At 45.5% G+C, this 19,573-nt stretch overlaps 1 protein-coding gene across 3 annotated transcripts; it reads left to right on the top strand.

Annotated features, from left to right (window-relative positions):
• Positions 1-650: 650 nt before the first annotated feature.
• On the top strand, positions 651-19,573 carry PANX1 (pannexin 1). 3 transcript variants are annotated; one of them, XM_085509037.1, is made up of 6 exons: positions 651-845; positions 3,723-3,828; positions 6,780-6,919; positions 13,258-13,481; positions 14,486-15,156; positions 16,975-19,573. In XM_085509037.1, exons 4-6 carry the CDS (start codon positions 13,363-13,365, stop codon positions 17,058-17,060), a joined length of 876 nt encoding a protein of 291 aa, XP_085365163.1. In that variant the 5' UTR covers positions 651-845; positions 3,723-3,828; positions 6,780-6,919; positions 13,258-13,362; the 3' UTR covers positions 17,061-19,573. The 3 variants fall into 3 exon arrangements, with proteins under 3 accessions (XP_085365163.1, XP_085365168.1, XP_015707793.2); XM_085509042.1 differs by lacking the exon at positions 3,723-3,828 and having other exon boundaries at positions 651-835; XM_015852307.3 differs by lacking the exon at positions 3,723-3,828.

Genomic DNA, 19,573 nt, shown 5'->3' with positions numbered 1-19,573 from the left:
GAGGTCACCCCGCAACCTTCTCTTCTCCAGGCTGAACAAGCCCAACTCCCTCAGCCTGTCCTCATAGGGGAGGTGCTCCAGCCCCCTGATCATCTTCGTGGCCCTCCTCTGGACCCTTTCCAAAATCTCCATGTCTTTTTTGTACTGAGGGCTCCACACCTGGACACAGTATGAAAGATGGGGCCTCACAAGAGCCGAGTAGAGAGGGACAATCACCTCCCTATCCCTGCTGACCACCCCTCTCCTGATGGAGCCCAGGATCCCATTTGCTTTCCGGGCTGCCAGAGCGCACTGCTGGCTCATGTTGAGTCTTTCATCTATCAGGACCCCCAGGTCCTTCTCTGCCGAGCTGCTCTCAAGGACCACTCCTCCCAGCCTGTACAGGTGCCTGGGGTTCTTCCGCCCCAGGTGCAAAACCTTGCACTTTGCCGTGTTGAACCTCATTAGGTTCACCCGAGCCCAGCTTTCCAGCCTGTCGACGTCCCTCTGAATGGCATCCGTTCCCTCCACCGTATCGGGGCTCGCAGGGTCTCAACCCGTAACACATGATCCCACGCCGGGCAGCAGCCGCGTGGGGGCGGCGCAGGGCCGGGCGTTGCGGGGCGGAGTCGAGCCGAACCGGGCGGAGCCGCATCACGCCGTGCCGAGCCGAGCAGTGCCCGCCATGGCCATCGCACACATCGCCACCGAGTACGTCTTCTCCGACTTCTTGCTGAAGGAGCCGCCCGAGACTCGCTATAAAGGGCTGCGGCTGGAGCTGGCGCTGGATAAGATCGTCACCTGCATCGCCGTGGGGCTGCCGCTGCTCCTCATCTCCCTCGCCTTTGCCCAGGAGGTCTCCATCGGTAACCGCCCCCCGCTGCACACAAAGGGTTGAGCGGGGCGGGGGCTGCTCTGCGAGCATCGGGGTTTGGGGAGGCTCAGAGCCGTGGGTAGGGGGTCCGCTCGGGGTCAGGGCAAAGGGTCCTTTAGAGGTATTAGAGAGCCGTGGAGATGCGGCACTGAGCGATGTGGGCATGGTGGGGGTGAGCCGGGGTTGGGCATGGTGAGCTTAGTGGGCTTTTCCAACCTTAATGATTCCATGATTCAATGGAAAACATCATGTGTGGCACTAATCAGATCTCAAAGTGCACAATAGATAAGGTGCCCCTGAGCATCTAATGCCGTGTCTGTTGCAGTAGGTGTGGTTTTGACCTAGAACTTGGAGACAACCAGACAGGACAGCTGAGAACAACCGTATTCTGTGGTACTTTGGTCAGTCAGAGACTGAGAGGGCATAGAAGCATTTCTATGTGCAAATCTTTTCATCTTACATCAGCTATAACAAGTGCACTTGTCTTCTTGAAACAATGAAAAAGAAGGCTTTCATTTTAGGGGCTCTGCAGGTGCACAAAGTAGCTCATGCGTGGATCTGTTCTCCATTTTCCTCTCTGTCAGCACCCTGTCCAGCTCAGTTGCACACCAAGTTCTCTCTGCTGAGCCCTGCAGCAGTTATTTCTTTCATTTACATAGAATCATTGAGCCATTGAATGGTTTGGGTTGGAAGGGACCACAAAGCCCACACACCCAACCCCTGCCGTGGGCTGGTTGCCCCCCACCAGCTCAGGCTGCCCAGGGCTCATCCAACCTGGCCTTGAGCACCTCCAGGGATGGGGCACCACAGCTCTATGGGCAGCTGTGCCAGGGTCTCCCTGTCCTATGAGTAAATAATTTCTTCCTAACATCTAATCTAAATCTCCCCTCTTTTAGTTTGGGTTTTTTGGGCTCTGGTGTGTGGCATATACAGCACCTTTCAGTGTGAAAAGGATTCAAATTGATTCTGTGACAGCAGCAGATCCACAAAGCACAAACTGAAGTGTGCACTGTGTCTTTCACACCAGGGATACACCATGTATCCCTGTGTTATTTTTACTTGTGATCTTGAGAACCCATCAGAAGAAAGCCTGGAGCTTAAAAGCCAGCTCCTGTATTTCATAAAGGAAAAGACCAATGTTGTGCTGGCAGGCCCCGGTGTGAGCAAAGCTACCCACGTGGTTTCCATACAGAAAGTGATAGTGGCTCAGCGTGCTGTCTGTGCCCCACGCTGCTGGGCAGGAGCTCTTTGTAAGGTGTTTTGAGGGGTGTGTTGGGCCTTAGCACTTCTGTGGGCACTGGTGTGGAGCCGTTGGGGATGGAAAGGAAGCATTTGTTTCCAACGCTTCCTGATGTAGTTGTGTTTTTTAGCTCAGGGCTGCTAAACTGAGAGAAAATGGTAGGCTCTGTGTCAGGTCTGAGGAAGGGCAGCCCCAAATCTGGAGTGGTTGTGAAAGCAACGTGTGAGTCACAACATGGAAATATCTCTTCTGTATATAAAAATTGCAGGCACTTTGCAAAACTGAGTGCTCAGATCCTATTTCTGTTGTGATAATTACATTCTTCCCACCTAAAGTACCTTGGCAGCTTCAGCTGTTCCCTTCCTGCTCTGTTTGGTACTCAGTTACAGCATAGGGGCCAATAACTGCAATTTCAATCCCACCTGTGTTTGCTATTGGTTATGTTAAATGATTCATATCTTTGCAAAGGTTTTCTGATCCTATCAAGTAACTTCTAGTTTTGATAGAAGTTTCAGGTAGCAGATGAGATTCAGTTTGTGTATTGCAAAGGGTTTCTATGCAGGAGACAGGTTAACATCCACTGTGCTCTGTCAGGGAGCCCTGCAGGTTGGTAGGCACAGCATGTGGCCCCTGGCCTTTAATGAAGGTCCTTTCCAACTCAAATGATTCTGTGTATGACTCATGTGTTGCTAGCTTGATTTAATCCTCTTTATAATGTCTATGCTTATTATATGACATAACAAACCCCTTGGAAAGCTTTCCAGGACCAGGAAATCATCGTGTGCTAAGTAAAGACACTTAAGAAACTTGGGTATTACCAACATGAAGGTTTAGGTAGCGCTATGAGCTTATCAATTGTGACAGGTTGGGAAGTGCCTAACCACAGACCAGCCCACAGCAATGATATGTGTCTGTTAAAATGAGAGTTTGTAGCATTGAATGAGTATTATTGTGTCTAATGATCTCGGGTTGCCCCTACTTTGCTGTGCTGGAGGTGCCCATAGGTGGGAGGCCCTACCTTGTGCCATGCATACCATGGGATTAATGTTCCCAGTTCCTTCAGGTACCAGAAGGCTTCAGTAGGTTCCCCAAAGCCTTCTTTTCTCCAGGCTGAACAAGCCCAGCTCCCTCAGCCTTTCTTCACTGAGAAGGTGCTCCAGTTCTCTGGGCATCTCTGTGGCCTCTTCTGGATCAGCTCCAACACCTTCACATCCTTCTTGTATTGGGGCCAGTGCAATACTCCAGATGGGGCCTCAGAAAAGCAGAGTAGAGAGGAACAATCTCTGCCATTGCCCTCTGTTGATGCAGCCCAGAATATAGTGGGTCTTCCAGGCCAAAAGTGCACACTGCTGGCTCATGTCACCCTGGATGTTCCAGCAATTTGCTGATCATGGCATTTCCATGGCAGCACATGCCGTGCTACTCTTTGGCACATGAAGAGCCCTCAAGTGTAGATCTGAAGTTACTGCTGTCAGGGACAGGCCGGCACCAAGAGCTTCCAACCCAAACGTGTAGCAACGTTTGCTTCATTGACGAGTCCAAATTGTCTTTGGATGAACATCTTCATCTGTCAGCAAGGAGAATCTTTTCTGCTCAGCTTTTACAGAACCAGCCTTTCATTTCCTACAGAAATGATGGAAAGCTGTTTTGGGGACCAGAACTTGTTTTAAAGCACCGTGGCCCTCTGATATTGCTGGAGGATTGGGGTAGCAGCAGAGTAGCAGTGGAACCAAAGGTTCGTGCAACAGCTCTGAGATGTTTCTCTTTCTTTGTATCTCATTGGTGGGAATTTCAGTCTGAAATTGTGTTTTTTCTCCCCATTATTAAACAAAACTTGTCACACTAAAGGCCTTCCTGGTCTCCATGTATCTCCCTCCAAGATTCCTTCTTGAACACAGTGACTCCTTCACCCAGGTGCCACTTTGGTCCATAGCAGGCATCTATAAATCTAATAAACACATTCCTTCTGGTCTGCTCTTAATACATGCATGCACACCCACACATCCAGTTTCTTCTCCTTTGGCATGCATCAGAACATCATTTCTTGTATTTTTAAGTGTGAGGTTGTTTGTTGTGTTTTAATACTGGTGTGAAGAGTGTGTGTTGGATGGTGCCTGGCAGTCTGTTCATTGTGTACACGCTGCTTGATTTTCCTGTTTGTGGTTGCTAATGTTGCTAATTCTTGCTGGATAAACTCAGGTATTTGAATATCATGGCTGGTTCGTTTTGCCCAGTTTGACATTATGGTAGTAATTAATGGCTGGGTTTTCATCTGAGCCTCTGCAAATCTCTTCCCAGTGATTGCGGTGCAGTAGGAAGCAATAATTAGTCACTGAATCTATTTAACTGCAAACCATCTGACCTCAGTTCAGGAAAAACATTTCAGTGTGTGGTTAACATTGATTCTTGGTAGCACTCTCTTTTAGTTTAGTTTCTTAATTAGATGCCTTGGTGGTAAGAGATGTGTTGGGCTGCTGGGGACAAAACCAGTGCTTCCTGCTGGTACCCACCTTGGTGAGGGATGAGGCACAGCCTGGGTGCCTTTGTGCCCCTTTGGAGGGGAGAAGGAAGGGAAAAAAGGCTGTAAAATCATGATGACTTTCAGATGCATTGAGTAATCTGTGTGCGGTGGAGATAATGCACAAAGATGTAATCTCTTTGCACCATGGTTAGTGCAAAGGTGTACTTACATTAACAGGACAGCACTAAGTTAATGAGACAGCAGGGTGGTAACTGGAGAGTCCCCATCTCCTGCTGCTGTCTGTCTCTGGGCTGCTGGATGAAGGTCTGAAGGTTCCAAAGTCCATGCTGAAGTGCTGGGGATCTGAAGAGCTGAGCTTGCTGCCCTGGGATTGCTGCGCTTTCTCTGGTAGGAAGCTGTGCCTGCACCACCTTGGAGGCTGCCTTGTGTATCACTGATTTAAGGGCTCTCTCACTTTCAGTGATTACCCACCCATTCATGAGAATGAACACATTGCACGTCATTCTTCTTGCAGATGCACAGACACAGCCAGGACAAAGCATCTTGCTGAACACTTCTGTTGCTCGCCCCATGAAAGGGCCACTTGTTTCCTGCTGCGTTCAGGGCACAGCCAGCAGCAGGGGGTTTGTTAGGGAAAGCAGAGCATAAATGGACCCCATCAAGGACAGAGACACTCCAGTCGCATCCTTCTGCAGGCTATTTCTTTCACAGATAATGGGGATTCTCTGCAAAGCAGGAACTTCTGAAGCTTTGGGAGAGTGCAAGAGCTCATCTTGTGCCAAGTCAGTTAAACCACGTGAGCTCTGGGCTGATAAACAGCAACTTGTTTTCCATAAGGGAGGCTTGTGACAGATCAGACCCCATCATTATGATACTACAGCCTCAGAAATAATTGCCATAGTGAGTCATAAGGAAAAGCTTTCATTTATAATGCCCCTAAACTGTGCTACATTGTAAAAAGGCTGTACAAGTTACAAGGCTAATGCAGTCATCTTCTGTTACAGAAGCAGTTCTTATTCTCTAGGGGCTAAAGTAGCAAAGGGGCACAAGAATCTTATACAGAAACATACTCTCATAAAGCATAAAGTGATGCCGTCCAGCACTAACTTTGGGAAAAAGAAAGAAAAAAAGTAGCAGTATTGCCCTGTTTTGCTCTTTTGACATTTATATTGTGTTGGAGGAAGCGTCGGAGGCTGTTCTTGGCATAGAGTTCCTCAAGGAAGGGCCATCTCCACTCTGTAATCATCTGGTGAAACAGCTGTAGTGTTTCAGCATCTAGGAAAGCCCACTGGAAACTTTACATTTTGTTATGGCTGTCAGAGCTTCCAAAGGGAAAACAGAACACTCATGCTGTGTTACTGGCTCTCACCTACGGGGCCACTGATGCTCCATATCAATTAAACACCCTTCCTCCTTGATATATGTTTCAGGGAGACTTAGCTGCTGCCTGTAAGCTGGTCAGTGCAGAATTTAACCCTAAGGCTGAGGCTGTTCCTGTTGTCACTTAGTGCCTCGATCTTACATTCAGTTGCCAGAGCAGCTGGAGAAGTGCTGGGAGTGAGTGGAGATGGCTGTGCTGTACCTGGCCTTGGTCAAAGCATGACCCTGTGCTGATGAAAATGAACCTGGAGACCCTTGGAAGAGCTTGGGGGCCAGTCCTGCTCTGCCAGGAGTTACAGCAGGGCTGACCTGAACCCAAAGTCAAAACTCATGCTCAGAAGCACAATAAGTGTGGGACACACCTGCCTTTGCATTACTGCACAGACTGCAGGGCTGGGGTAGTGATGTTTGAGGTTTTCTTTCAATACATGTGAGGGGTGAGCACGTGGGATTGAGGTGCTATGCTGTGGTAGCTGCTTCCTTGAGAAACCAGCTTTATCTGTTCACACTTTTCATCTATTGGCTCTCCTTTGGCCAGTATGAGGATAAGGGATCTGGGAGGTAGCAGTCTTTCCCCCAGAATTATGAAAGTAGATCTAGAAGATGTTTCTAGTGTCTGTCTCAACCTTTAGGAGCCATCAGAGGGTCCCAGTGGGAGTTCTGGGTGCAGTTCTGTGGGAATTTGGTGATTCTCAGAGCTGCTCTGCTTCCTTCTCTCAGTGTAATAGCATTGGATGCAGCAAAATCACAAGTGTGAGCTTTTTCTTCTAGGTTTGATTTCTTTCATCTTTTGAGTACGTGATCCCTTCTGCTCTGTTTTCCAGGTGCCCAGATAAGCTGCTTTGCCCCCAGTTCCTTCTCCTGGCGCCAGGCTGCCTACGTGGATTCCTATTGCTGGGCAGCGGTGCAGCAAAAGCAGCCAGCCTACAACAACCTGGAGAACATTCCCCTCTGGCTCCATAAAGTACGTACACAGGTCTCCTCACAGAAACACTGACCACATGTAGAATCCTGCCTTTACATTCCCCTTCTCATTCTTCCTCTTTTGCCTAAAGAAGCTGTGGATGCCCCATCCCTGGAGATGCTAAAGGCCAGATTGGATGGGACTCTGGACAAAGTGATATAGTAGAAGGTGTCCCTGTCCTGGCAGGGTTTTGGAACTGGATGATCTATAATGTCCCTTCCAACCCAAACCATTCTATGGATTCTATGATTCTTCTCTGCTGTTATCCCTGGCTTTGACTTGACTTACTGTTTTTTAGAGAGAATGTTTTCTTTTTCTTACATCCAAAGGGGTAGAGCTGGAATAGACATTTTGTGCTTATAAACAAAGGATCTGTTTGCTAGAATAACAAATGTCCCCAGTTATCTGACAAAAGAGTAATGTTGATGTGTTGCTCTGGAGATTGGTGCCCAACATGTCTTTAAAGAACAACTACTTAACTCAGAGCAGCTGACTTAACAACATATCAAATCCTTAATTTTGGAAAGCAGGATAGTAAAAACATTTGATATTTTTATTGTATTATACTTGGCCAGCTGGAGAAAGTTGGACTCAGGGCAGATATGGGAGAGGTGAAGTGTATAATGGACAGCAGCATGTTTCAGTCTGCTTTTTCAGGTTGTTCCCATTGAGCTTTTCATTGCTGCAAGCAAAGCAGCATCACTGACTGCTCAGTTAAGTGGGTTCTGAGATACCTGAGATAGCTCAAAGGGGTCAGCTTAGTTTTGATTTGGGTTGCAGATTCTGATTTAAATGCTTGGGCAGTGCTGATGATGAAGTCAGAAACGCTGCAGGAGCTCCGTGGTTGTGTGGGTTTTGTTGTGTGCTGCCCTTTTATTACCTTGCCCTTTTATTACATGTTCAAGCCACAGCTTTGTGTCCCAGCAAATAACCTCAGTGGCCATAGGGTGAGGACCTGGTGTTAGAGGCAGTTTGGCTCTGGCACCTGCAGTGCCTGTTCTTCTGCGTTCTGCTGGCACATCCAATGCCTCAGCTTTTATTGTCCAGTCAGCTGGTTGGATCTCCTTGGTCAGACTGTTCAGGGCTCTCTCTGATTCAATTCTTGCCCCAGAGCCCTGGCTGTAAGGGTTTACTGCTGCCTTCCCCAATGATTTCCACTCATAACTTGGACCTAGAGGACCTTCATTTCATGAATGTTAAAGCCAGAGTTGTTGGCTTCCAACCTGAACTTGTCGTTGCTCAGTGAGTGTCCTAGCTCACTCTAGCCAGGCCTGCAGAGACTGAAGCTGCTGGGACGTCAGTCTGCTTGGGCAGGTGGGGCCTCAACCTGCAGAGCTGGACGCCTTGCTCCCTCCCTCTGTCAAGGAAATGACTTCTTGTTACCTTCTCTCTTTTAGTTGAACTTTATGCTACAGTTGATAGCTGGCAATTGCAGCAGTAAGTCTCTTAGTTTGCCAGCTATGGCATAAGCCATGTGTCATACTGACATGACACAGACCATGTTAATTTGCTGACTGGTGATGTCTCAGGAATCTCTGCGAGGCTCTTATTGCCACAGTTCTTCTGTGGCAGATGGTGTGTGATGTTTCCTTGGGAAACCCTGCAGGCTGGCAGTGAGCAGTGAGTCCAAACAGATGAGTCACAGCTTGTAACTGGGCTGGGATGCCTGGGCCTGACCTCTGCACCCATGCTTGGCCCCCAGCCCTGCCACTGAGCCAGCTGTCAGAACTGCACATGCTGCTTGGAGGCCAGCCAGTGGGATGGGATGGGATGGAAGGGAATGGAATGGAAGGGAATGGCTCATTGGAAAGACCTACAGAGACCATTAAGTCCAGTTGCCTGACAACTTCAGAGTCAACAAAAAGTTAAAGCATATTATTGAGGGTGTTATCTCTCAAGTGATGCTAAAGGATACAGCAGAGGTGACCTGCTGTTGCCACTGCTGAAATGCACCACCCACTGCCTCACTGTGCTCACATTCACTGCTGTGCCTCCAAAAAGTTTCAGCCAGCATCCATAAATGTCAGTGGGGGCACTTCTTTCTGCATGGGGGAATTCAGTGACACACCTTTGCTTCATCCTCACTTCCATGTCAGGCATTTTTTGTCACACTACCCCCCTGTTGCCATCTGTCACGCAGCAACAAAATATAATGGGATATTGATGGGAAGGTTCAGCCTCTACTGCCATCCCACCAACACCCATCTTTGTAGTCATGGGCGGAGTAATAAAAGAAGAGGCAGCCCTCATCTTCACTCCCTTTATGCAGTTTGCTTCTCATCTCTGAAGATGTTGGTCTGTTTTGGTAGCACATAACTTTGTTTTGAACTAGAATGGAAACAAGCTTTTGGCCACCATGAGTGCCAGTCTAGTCAAGGAGAAGACTGCACTGTAAAGCCTTTTAATCCATCATACACAGAGAGGTTTATACAGGTACAAACAGGAGACCAAAGAGCATTATCTTAGTGGCTCTTGGTAGGCACCAAACATAGCAACCAAGCAAGGTGTGGGGCAAGTAGTAGAACTGAGATGTACTGTGGACCTGCTTTCTGAGTTGTTTGTCTGTAGATATACAAACCCTCCTGAGGTCCTTTAGTGAGTTGTTGATATGATTACTATCACAGTTGTTACCAGCTTGGTATTTATACAACTTCCCAGCTGGCTGAGGATTCCTCATCTTTCACCTATAAAGCCCCACCCAGAGGGATTAGAGGCTGTCAGGGTAAGGAAACTAGAACACATACATTTCTAAGCCATTTTTTGTGCGGTGTTACAGCTAGTTTAGTCACATCAGCCTTACTGTTTGAAGCTGAATAAACAGCATTTAAGCTGTACTGTAGCAGAAAGCAAATAACAGGAGGAATAAAAAAGGTCATGCGTGGTTTGAGATTCACTTTCAGTTCTGGAGACAGGACAGTCTCTCAACCACGTGGCAGCCTTTAGAATGATGAGTCATTTACAGCTCACGCTTCTGCTCTGAAAGCTGGTGAAACATCTCCCATCATCTGCAATAGGAACAGGGTTGTATCCAGAGGGAGCTTAATAGCTTTGGTTCTGGAAGAATTTGTTGCTGTCAGCCAGTTTAGGGCATGCTTCGTTTATTTCAGTGATTTCCCAGGGGTGGTTCGCACTTTCTGTCTGCTGTCTTTATCCAAATCTCAGGTCCTATCAAATAGATCTCTGCACTGTTGGTGGCTGTTTTTAATTTGACTCTCAAGGCTGTATTTGAGCATATGAAGAAGTCACTGAAAAGCCCTTTCACCTTGCTTTCAGTCTACTTACAGTATCTTAGTGTGGTTGAAGCTGAGGATGCTATGTCATAGAACCATAGCATCATTTGAGTTGAAAGGGACCCTTAAAGGCCATCTAGTCCAACTCATCTGCTATATCAGGGACACCTACAGCTAGACCAGGTACTTGGAGCCCTGACCAGTGTGATCCTGAATGTCTCCAACGATGGGGCATCCACTTCTCTGGGCATATATAACAGGCTCTTTTAGGTTTTAGTCTAATTTTTTCTTCATCTTCAGTAGAGTGTGAAAATGATGTATTTTTAAAAGACAATTCTTTGATTCAGTCATCTTATCTGTATATATAAAATCATTACTCAGACACTTCTGTCTCATGTATTCAGTGTGATGGCTGAATTAGCTGATTTCTCAGTGATTAGTTCAAGGGACTGAACTATATGTCTTCAAGAAGGCAAGTCAACCTCTGTGTGCACTGGGAGCTGAAACATAGTGAGGATGGTTTATGTCATTGTGCATTTTCATCTGAACCAAAGCGTTCACAACTCACAGTAAGACGAGCACTCAGTTTGTGCAGGTAACTTTCATGGGAGAATCAATTGCAGACACTTGAATAAATAGTCATGACTGTATTTTCTAAATAGATTTCTAGACTCTGGACGTGAGGGTTATTTTTCTTCTCCATTCATAGATGTGATTCTGTGTTCAAGCCTGTGATAGTATAGATTTAAAACTGCTCAACCTAGTTCTTATCAGGGATGTAAGAAAACAGCCCATCTCTGAGTGTAAGCATTTTGGTGTACACAGCTGATGTGTTCAGAGCTAACCTTCATGGCTGCTCTTGCAAGTGAAGACTGAAAACCACACAAACCACATTCTGTGCTGAGATGGGGGATCGTGGCTCTATGTCCTGACTCTTCTGTGCATCCTGCTCAAGTCTGAGGTGCTCTTGGTTAGGGTACAGCCTGTAAAGCAGGCAGAGCTTGAGATTAGTGGAGTTAAATGAGCTGCAGCAGTACAGGATGAGGGAATTGAGCACTTGGCTTTGTAGTGCTGGGCTTCCTTGGGTGCTCAAGTTCTGACACGCGCTACTATCAGAGTAGGTGACAAATAAGGGAAGGTGCTTCCATTTGGAGCTCAAATGTGCTTGGCAGAAAACATATAAGAAGATCTAGTTTTGAGTCTTTGGTGCATGCATTACTCTTGTATGGAATCATAATCACACACTATAATAATCATAGAAACAGAATATCCTGGGTTGGAAGGGAGCCATAAGGATCATCAAGTCCAAATCCTGGCAAATAATCAGACATTACCTATGCTGGGCACCTTCCAGTTTTGGAGCAATGTAATTGAAGCTCTTCTACTCTGTTTTTGAGTACAAGATTCACTTGGCCTTTGCCTTTCCTTTTGTTTTCCTCTTGCACTGGGTGGAAGTGGAAGCTGATGGCCTGCAGGTGTAATAGCCCTTAAGTTGCCTTTAGAAAGGAACTGGATAAACAGCAAAGGAAAAAACTGAGTTTTACTTTTAGGGAAGTAACTTTCTCTGTCTGTATAGTTCTCAAGGTCAGCGATACTTCCCATTACAACTAATTACTCTAATTACATCAGTTCCCCTTTTTCTTCATTGCCTTTGAAGTAAATATATAAAAAGGAGCATATTGCACATTCTCATCCACGTGTGAATGGCACAGCATTGATTTTGTAAAATGAGAAGTCTTTGTGCGTGACTCTAAATGCAGTCAGATGAGCTGGATAATCCAAGTCTGTTGTTCTAAAACCTGGGACTCGTGCTGGATGACTTTGCATTTTCACTTCTGCCCGTTGGTTCAGGACCCCAAAATGCAATGATTCAGAACTAATGGCTAGTTATGTAAGCCTGCTGTTATCAAATGGAACAAACGTCCTTCTTCTTTAAAAGGAGCCAGAATCCATGAAGGATGGAGTGAAGCATCAAGTGCTGCGGTAGGACTGACAAACACAGGCTTTCATTCCAAACCAAAAGAGCTGGGCTAATGATTGTGCTGCTGCTCTGATTTTGTGACCATTTGGAAAAGAGCTTCACGGAGTTTCCTCATGCTTCCATCTGCTGCAGCTTTGGGGGTTTAAGAACCTTGTAAGGGGAATTTAGAGATATGCCTTTGTGTGCATCCCAAGAGTATGATGGCTGTAGGTGAAGAAACTGTGGTAAAGGAAAAGAAATGGAAGAAGGTTGTAGGAGGGCAGGGAGGTGGGTGGGCTTGGAGGAGGTCTGCTTGTCTCCTGCTTAACGCAAACACAAGCTAATGTTAGGTCCAGATTCTCATCCCATAAGTATCTCTTGATCCACTCATGTAAGCAGAACTGTCCCACTTGATGACTAATGAATCCAGCCCAACTTGTCACTAAGATTCCCCTTCAGCTTTTCCAGTGGACGTGCATGTGTGCAGCTATCCCAGTGAAGATAAGCAAGCCTGATTCTAACTTGTTCATCACAACTTAAAAAATCCATAGGAGCTAATGCTCGATTTAAGTGAAACTATCAGCACTTGAATATAATGAATCAAAGGGCAGTCGAACTTCTCAGTACCTTATATCAATGACTTGTCCTATTAGATCGTACATCATGGCTCTGTAAGTGTAATGTTATATATGAATACATATCTTGAATAGAAAGTCAGAGCTCAGAGATAATATGTTCTCTCCAGAAGCTGGAGGGAGTTGGAGATTTAATTTCATGGTGGAAAAGCTCCTACTTAGTGATAAATAGAAGAAAGAAGAACTTGAGGCCATTGTGCTTCTTGCCTTCTTCAGCCCCTTTCCCTAAATAATGGGGACTATTGTCAGGGTTGTGGTAACTTTATTTTGCTTTTTTCTGGTGGAAAGTGATTTTTTTAAGCTCTAAGCAGCACTGAGGTTACTGGAGTTGAGCAAAGAGGGATTCGACTGCCCTGCGTGTCCCTGGTAACGGAAAGTCAGTTTAGTAGAAACAATTAAGGAAGGTTCTTGGGAACGTAGTGGGCTTATGGGGAATGTAATAAGTTTGTGGGGGATGATGGCTGGCTTATTTTATACCCAGGTGGAGCTTAATCTGAACTTTTCTCCTTTCAGTTCTTCCCATACATTCTTCTGCTCGTGGCCATCCTGCTGTACCTACCATGCCTGTTCTGGCGCTTCACGGCAGCACCTCACCTCTCTTCAGACCTGAAATTCATCATGGAAGAACTTGACAAAGCCTATAACAGAGCAATCAAAGCTGCTAATAGTGTCCGTAGTGGAGACCCCAGGGACCCCGCTGACTTCATTCCAGCTGCTAATGAAAACGTGACGCAGAGGTAGGACTGCAGCTGAGCTTTCTGTGCTGTTCTCCTTAAGCTCTGAACGGATGTGGCACCTGTCCTTACAAAGAGATTTGGTGGTGGTTTAACACCTTTTAAATCTGATTAAATAAAAAGACATTGGAAATCATTACAGTGAGCATTTGGAACTGGAACTTGCTTTTTTTTTTGGACAAAGAAAACATTTGATTAGCTCTTCTCATTATTAATTACCTGAGATATCCTGGGTGTTTTGTTTTTTTTTTTCCATTGTAACAGGTGTTAATTAGTTTTACCCACTGAGACAAGAAAAGAGGGGCTGCGATCCTCACTTGTCAGTGCAAGGCAGAGCCTGTTCCTTGTCTTCTGCCCTTTTAGATTTGGGTCTGAAGAGTTCCTGGGTAAAGCAAAGAAAACAGCACCAAACACAACAGCAAAACAAACAAAACCCACACAACAACCCCCCGAAGAAAGAAAGAAAATCAAACAACATAAGCAAAAAAGCAAACCCTGTGATCAAATCAGTGCTGTGCTCCAACCAGAACCAGAGTCTGCTTCACCCTCAGTGGGGCACCCATTTATGCACGCTGTTGTAGGAGCAGTGCATTGGGATCTCCAGAGATCTGTTCCTTTGTCCTTGCCTTGGCAAGGGAAAGGCTATAGAGAGCACTGTAAACTGAATGAGTGCCTGGGAGTCTGTTTTGCCTTGTGGATGTACACGTTATGCCTGTTTCATATTGCAAGGAATAAAAAGGGTTTTTTTTTTCTGAGAGGAAAATGCCCTTTTTCCATTTTCCAACGTCAGAACTCTGTGAGTGGCTTTTTCTGTGTAAGATAGCCATTATTCTTCATGTAACTGCTGTCATCTTTCCATTGACTATAATAGATCTACTGCTGATTTACCCCAGTAGGAGAAAACCCAACCTTGTGTCTACTGTCAAGGATTAGACTGATCAGAAATCTCAGATAGGTGCATCATCCAATCTGTGTGACTTAGGGTTTTTTTTTTCTCTCTCTTGCAGCTTGTGGGAAATCTCTGAAAGCCACTTTAAATACCCAATTGTGGAGCAGTACTTGAAGACAAAGAAGAATTCCAAATGCTTAATAATCAAATACATCTTCTGCCGCTTACTCACTCTCGTGATTATCTTTGTTGCCTGCCTCTATCTGGGCTACTACATCAGCCTCTCCTCTTTGAGTGACGAGTTTCTCTGCACCATCAAAACAGGGATCTTAAAGAACGACACGACTGTTCCAGAAGTGGTTCAGTGCAAGCTGATTGCTGTTGGTGTCTTCAAGGTGCTCAGCTACATTAACCTGATAGTTTATCTCCTTGTGATGCCGCTGGTGGTGTACGCAATGTTTGTTCCCTTCCGCTGGAATTCAGGCATTCTCAAAGTGTATGAAATCCTGCCAACTTTCGACGTTCTGAAGCTGAAGTCCAAGAGTTTAGATGACTTAAGCCTTTACATCCTCTTTCTTGAGGAAAACGTGAGTGAGCTGAAATCATATAAATGCCTCAAAGTGCTGGAGAACATTGCGGTTTCCGAGAAGTTTGATGTCATGCAACTTTTGATAAACCTTGGTACAATTAAGACAGATACTATTGATGGGAAGCCAAGGACGGCTGTGGCGGGGAAGCCAGAGGAGACAACTGTAGAAGAGCTGGAAAAAGATGCAACAGAGCTACAAGGTAAGGTGGCCCAAGCTTTCTTTAAAAGAGAACAAGGGAAAAAAACTAAACATATTAGTTTAAAAAGTTATTAGTAATGAGCAAAGCCAGTGGGATCTAGGTGTGCATTGTATCAAAAACACTTTAATATATTCTACAAGAAAATGGACCTGCTTATACTTTTCTACATCATCTACAGTATAACTGCTATGACTTCATTTACGTGGGCTGAGTCTGGGATAGCAGAAAACTTAAATTAATGTGAAAATAAGTGTGATATTCAGAAAAGCTGCTGGCAGAGAAACTGAAACTGTCAAAAAAGGGGAAGTGAGGCCAATGAATGTGTTTTGTTCCTTAAGCAGAGAGGAAGGCAGATCGTCTGCAAAGTGATTTTTGCCAAAATGGTGAGTCAGGGTCTGGATTGGTGCTCTTGTTCTCTGAATAGTCCTATCATCTTCCAGACTGGCTCTGAGCAATTGTTACAGAAGATGTGCGGTTAGCATATCTTAAATGTGATTCTAATGCAGTACCAAGTTACTGAAGAGAAGCCAGATATCCAGAGAGAGGCAAAAGGGGATGGAAAAACTTTCTTCCCATTTAATGTAAACACGGCCACCAGCACCTACATCCTCCCAGTAAAACAGCTCAGACCCATGGCCAGCCTCCTCACCAAGTCCTTCACTTGCAGAAGTGAAGATGCTTTGGAACATTCAGCAGCACAAAAACATGAAATCTGCTTTCTTTTCAGTTAATCTTGCCTTGCACTTAATACAAAAAAAGAAGCAGCAGTGTCCAGAGGGTTCCTCCGTGCTTTGGTCAAGCACTTCTTGGCTGAGGTTTGGAGAAGTGAATTTGTACAACAGGGGAAATAAGAAGGAACAGTGAAGATTATTTTAACCTGTACAAGGAACACTTCTGGGAACCAGCTCTAGAGGAGAAAGTTGGAGTACTTCGGGTAGAACATAGTTTTCCTTTTAAATGTGACCCTTTTTGAAGATACAGGTGGGTCGGTTTGCTGGGAGGATGTAGGAGCCCAAGGTTGAGGTGTCTGCTTAACAACCTGAAGAAGCTAAGGAAAATCTGACTCATTTTTACCGAAAAGCAGAACTTTTGAAACTAATTATATTTCACAGAAACACTTCAGAGGCTTTAAGTTTCCTTTTGTTTAGAGCAGAACAAACTGATGCTTGATGATATGTTAAAATATGCTACAGAGAAAGGCTGCCACATGGTGACTTGCTCTAGCTGTCTAGTGGACAGCCCTCTTGTTCTGACAGATGGATCCCACTGTCTACCAGCAAAGATTCTCCCATTGCTCCCCATCTTTTCATCTATTGCTAGTGATGTCTTGTTTTAATTAGCTTTAATTGAATTGATTTGTGTTAACAAAATTGTGGTAGATGTTGACTTTGGAATACACAGGAGGAGACACTGGCCAGGGTCTGGAATAAGAGGATGGGACATCACAGAGTGGCTGATGTTGGGAGAGACCTCTGGGTCCATTTGGCCCAACCCCTGCTCCAGCAGGGACACCCAGAGCAGGGTGCTCTGGGCCATGTCCAGGTGGCTTTGGAGGATCTCCAAGGAGGAGACCCCACAGCCTCTGGGCAGCCTGTGCCACTGCTCCATCAGCCACACAGCACAGAAATCTTTCCTAGTGTTTATAGAGAACATTTTGTGTTGAAGTTTGTGCCCATTGCCTCTTGTCCTGGCACCGGGCAACACTGATAAGAGCTCGCCTCTGTCTTCTTTGCCCCATCTTTGCATTGCTGCAGTTCTACAAACAAGAATGTTGAGCGATTTGCTCTTCTCACTTCTAAAAGTTTACTTTCTGCTTAGTTTTGGCAGACCGTGATGCAAGTGGCCACGTGAGCCCGAAAGAAGATAAAAAGCTTCGCCAAAGACTTATCGACTCTTCGTGTTGATGCCTTGCAGCTGCCGCATGCAGGAGCTTCGTGCTGCTGCAAGAGGGCTTTCCTCTGCCTCCACTGTGCTGAACACAAGGTGCTGCTCTGCTCTTCGAGTGCAACTGTCCCAGGAGCCCGACAGCTCCTCAGAGGACAGACCAGTTTACAGACTGCTTGTTGAACAACAGGCATCAGTCACATACCCAAAAAAGCATGCTGTAGACTTTCAGTATTTCTTTAAGAAAAACAAAGAAAAAAATACCACAAAGAATCAATAAGTGCAAAAAAAAGAATCCCTATTGTGAGTAACAAGTGAAATGCACTCAATGCACATGAAGCCAGCATCAGAAAAGAGCTCTGTTGGGTACAGAGGTGGGAAACAGCCCTGCACGTATCAAAAAGAAATGGCCATGCTGTGTTCTGACGTGCTGCTCCATGCTTGGCCATCTTGTTGAGGCACGTGGGGGCTTTCTGCCCTATTGAAGGGGTTTGTTTGTTGAATCTGGTTAACGCATGTACCGGGTGGTGCCTGGCTGCTGGTCTTAGCTGTGTCTTCACAGGATAAATAGGGGTTGTTGTGTTCAGTTTGAGATGTCTTGAGTCATCTCAGTAGCAAAGTGTGGGATTACTCACTTGGCACTGCCAGAAGAAGGATCTGCAGTCGTAGTGTAAGGGGGTCCTGCAGATGGTAGGGGCTTTGAATTTTTCTATGCTTTCACAAAATAATGTCTTAACATTTTTTATACAAGCTGTAATGATATGCAAACTAAACGTTGGGCTCATTCCTGTTGTCAGTTGGTTAGGTCTTAGTGATTAATGTAACCTGGGTGTTTAGACTGAAGATCAGAGAAGTTGGCTCCATTTTGTAACGATCTGTAGACATTCTCTTTTATGGTTGTATATTTGGAACGGGGTTCAATGTGTTTGTGGTATCAGATGCAAAACTGTTTGTGCTGTTTTCCAATACCCACCTGAGAAGTTACTCTCAGTGCACTGGAGTGGCACCTGAGCACCTCAGCAGAACTAAGCACCCCATAGGCAATATGACAGGGATGTGCGCACATAGAAAGGTTGCTCTCCTCTCATGTCCCATGACTTGAATTGTAATTAAAGATAAGAAGCTGAAGAGGTTTGGATGAAGGAAAGAGGAGTGTTTGTTAATTGGAAAAGTGTCCCAGCTTATTATTGTATGGTTTGGGAAATACAGCGTTCAGCTTTTGTGTCATCCCGCTCTGCCCAGGTCCTCTACCTTCTGTTAACATAAATATGAACTTTGTCTTGGATTTTGGGCACGGGGGTGGGTGGGTGGAGGTGTGATGGTCATGGTGACTATGTCTATCTTTCACAGATGCTACATGCGCACTTGTTCTGTGCATCATCTGTGTTATCGTAACTGAAGTCTCTTGCCTGTCACCTCCTCTAGGTTGTCTTTTTAATGCCTGTTTTGGCTCAGTAAACCTTCCATTTCCCAGTTCATCCATGTCTTTTCATCTTGCCTGTTAGCATTCTCCATGCTGAGAATGAGGAATAAAAGAGGAATCCGTGTTACAGCCTTTGCACTGAACTGTTGATGTGCTGCAGCAGATTTGAAAGAGATAATGCACCTGCTTGAGTTGGCTGCTCTTGCTAGACAAGTGGATCCCAAGTGCTGCTCTAAGACACACTGTGCTGATTTTACAAGAACATGATGGTTATTGTACAATTTCCACCTAAGAGGAACTTTATTTGAAAGAAAGTCTTGAAGTCATGATATTGTGCCAGTTCTTTATATAGGGTTGTAGCACAGTGTGCAGTCCTAATGTGTACAGCATTACTGGCAAGAAGTGGGGTATATGTTGGGTATGGCCTGAGCTGCCACATGCTTCTCCCATTAAACCCAAAACCACTCTGACCTTTCCTATACTGTCTCTGGCTGTGCTGATGCCTGTTATGTGTGGGTAATGCAGGTGCACTGCTCTACAGCAGTGTGGTGTGTTGGTTGGATGTGTAACCTGACATGGATTGGCACAACTAGGTCCAGCCACATCAATCTTACTCTTAAGGACTATCTCGTGGATGCCTTCCATAAAGCTCCCTGATGTCACCACCTCTTCCAAGTCTGAGTTTCAGAGAGAGAAGTGTGCAAATACTCCTGAAGGATTAAGATGAGCTCACAGCGTGGCCATGAGCTGCTGAGCTCTCTGCTGATCCCAGTGCAGATGCTCCTGTGCTGCTGTCATTCAGAGAAACTCCTTTGGTTGTCTGCCCCTTGTACTTTGGATGTTTTGAGAGGAGCAGTAGTGCAATACTAAGGTTTAGTGATATGGGCATGTTTGAACTGTTTGGTATAAGTAACGAGCTCTTAGTCTTTAAAACATGAAGCTCCTGAAGGTAATATGTGTTTCATGATTATGAACGGTACCTTTTACTAACTCTTGTTGTGTTTTAATAGTATGACTCGCTGCAGTGAGTCTCTTGTTGTCTTCCAAGGTTTTCAATAAAGCATGGATCCATTCTCGGTTATTTAAATAAAAGTAATTTTGTGAACTACA

This window comes from Coturnix japonica, chromosome 1 (assembly GCF_054131305.1).
Source record: "Coturnix japonica strain WE chromosome 1, WE-NBRP24, whole genome shotgun sequence".
Classification (NCBI taxonomy): domain Eukaryota; kingdom Metazoa; phylum Chordata; class Aves; order Galliformes; family Phasianidae; genus Coturnix; species Coturnix japonica.
The sequence above is the reverse complement of the archived record's forward strand: the minus strand, read 5'-3'. Positions and strand labels throughout refer to the sequence as shown.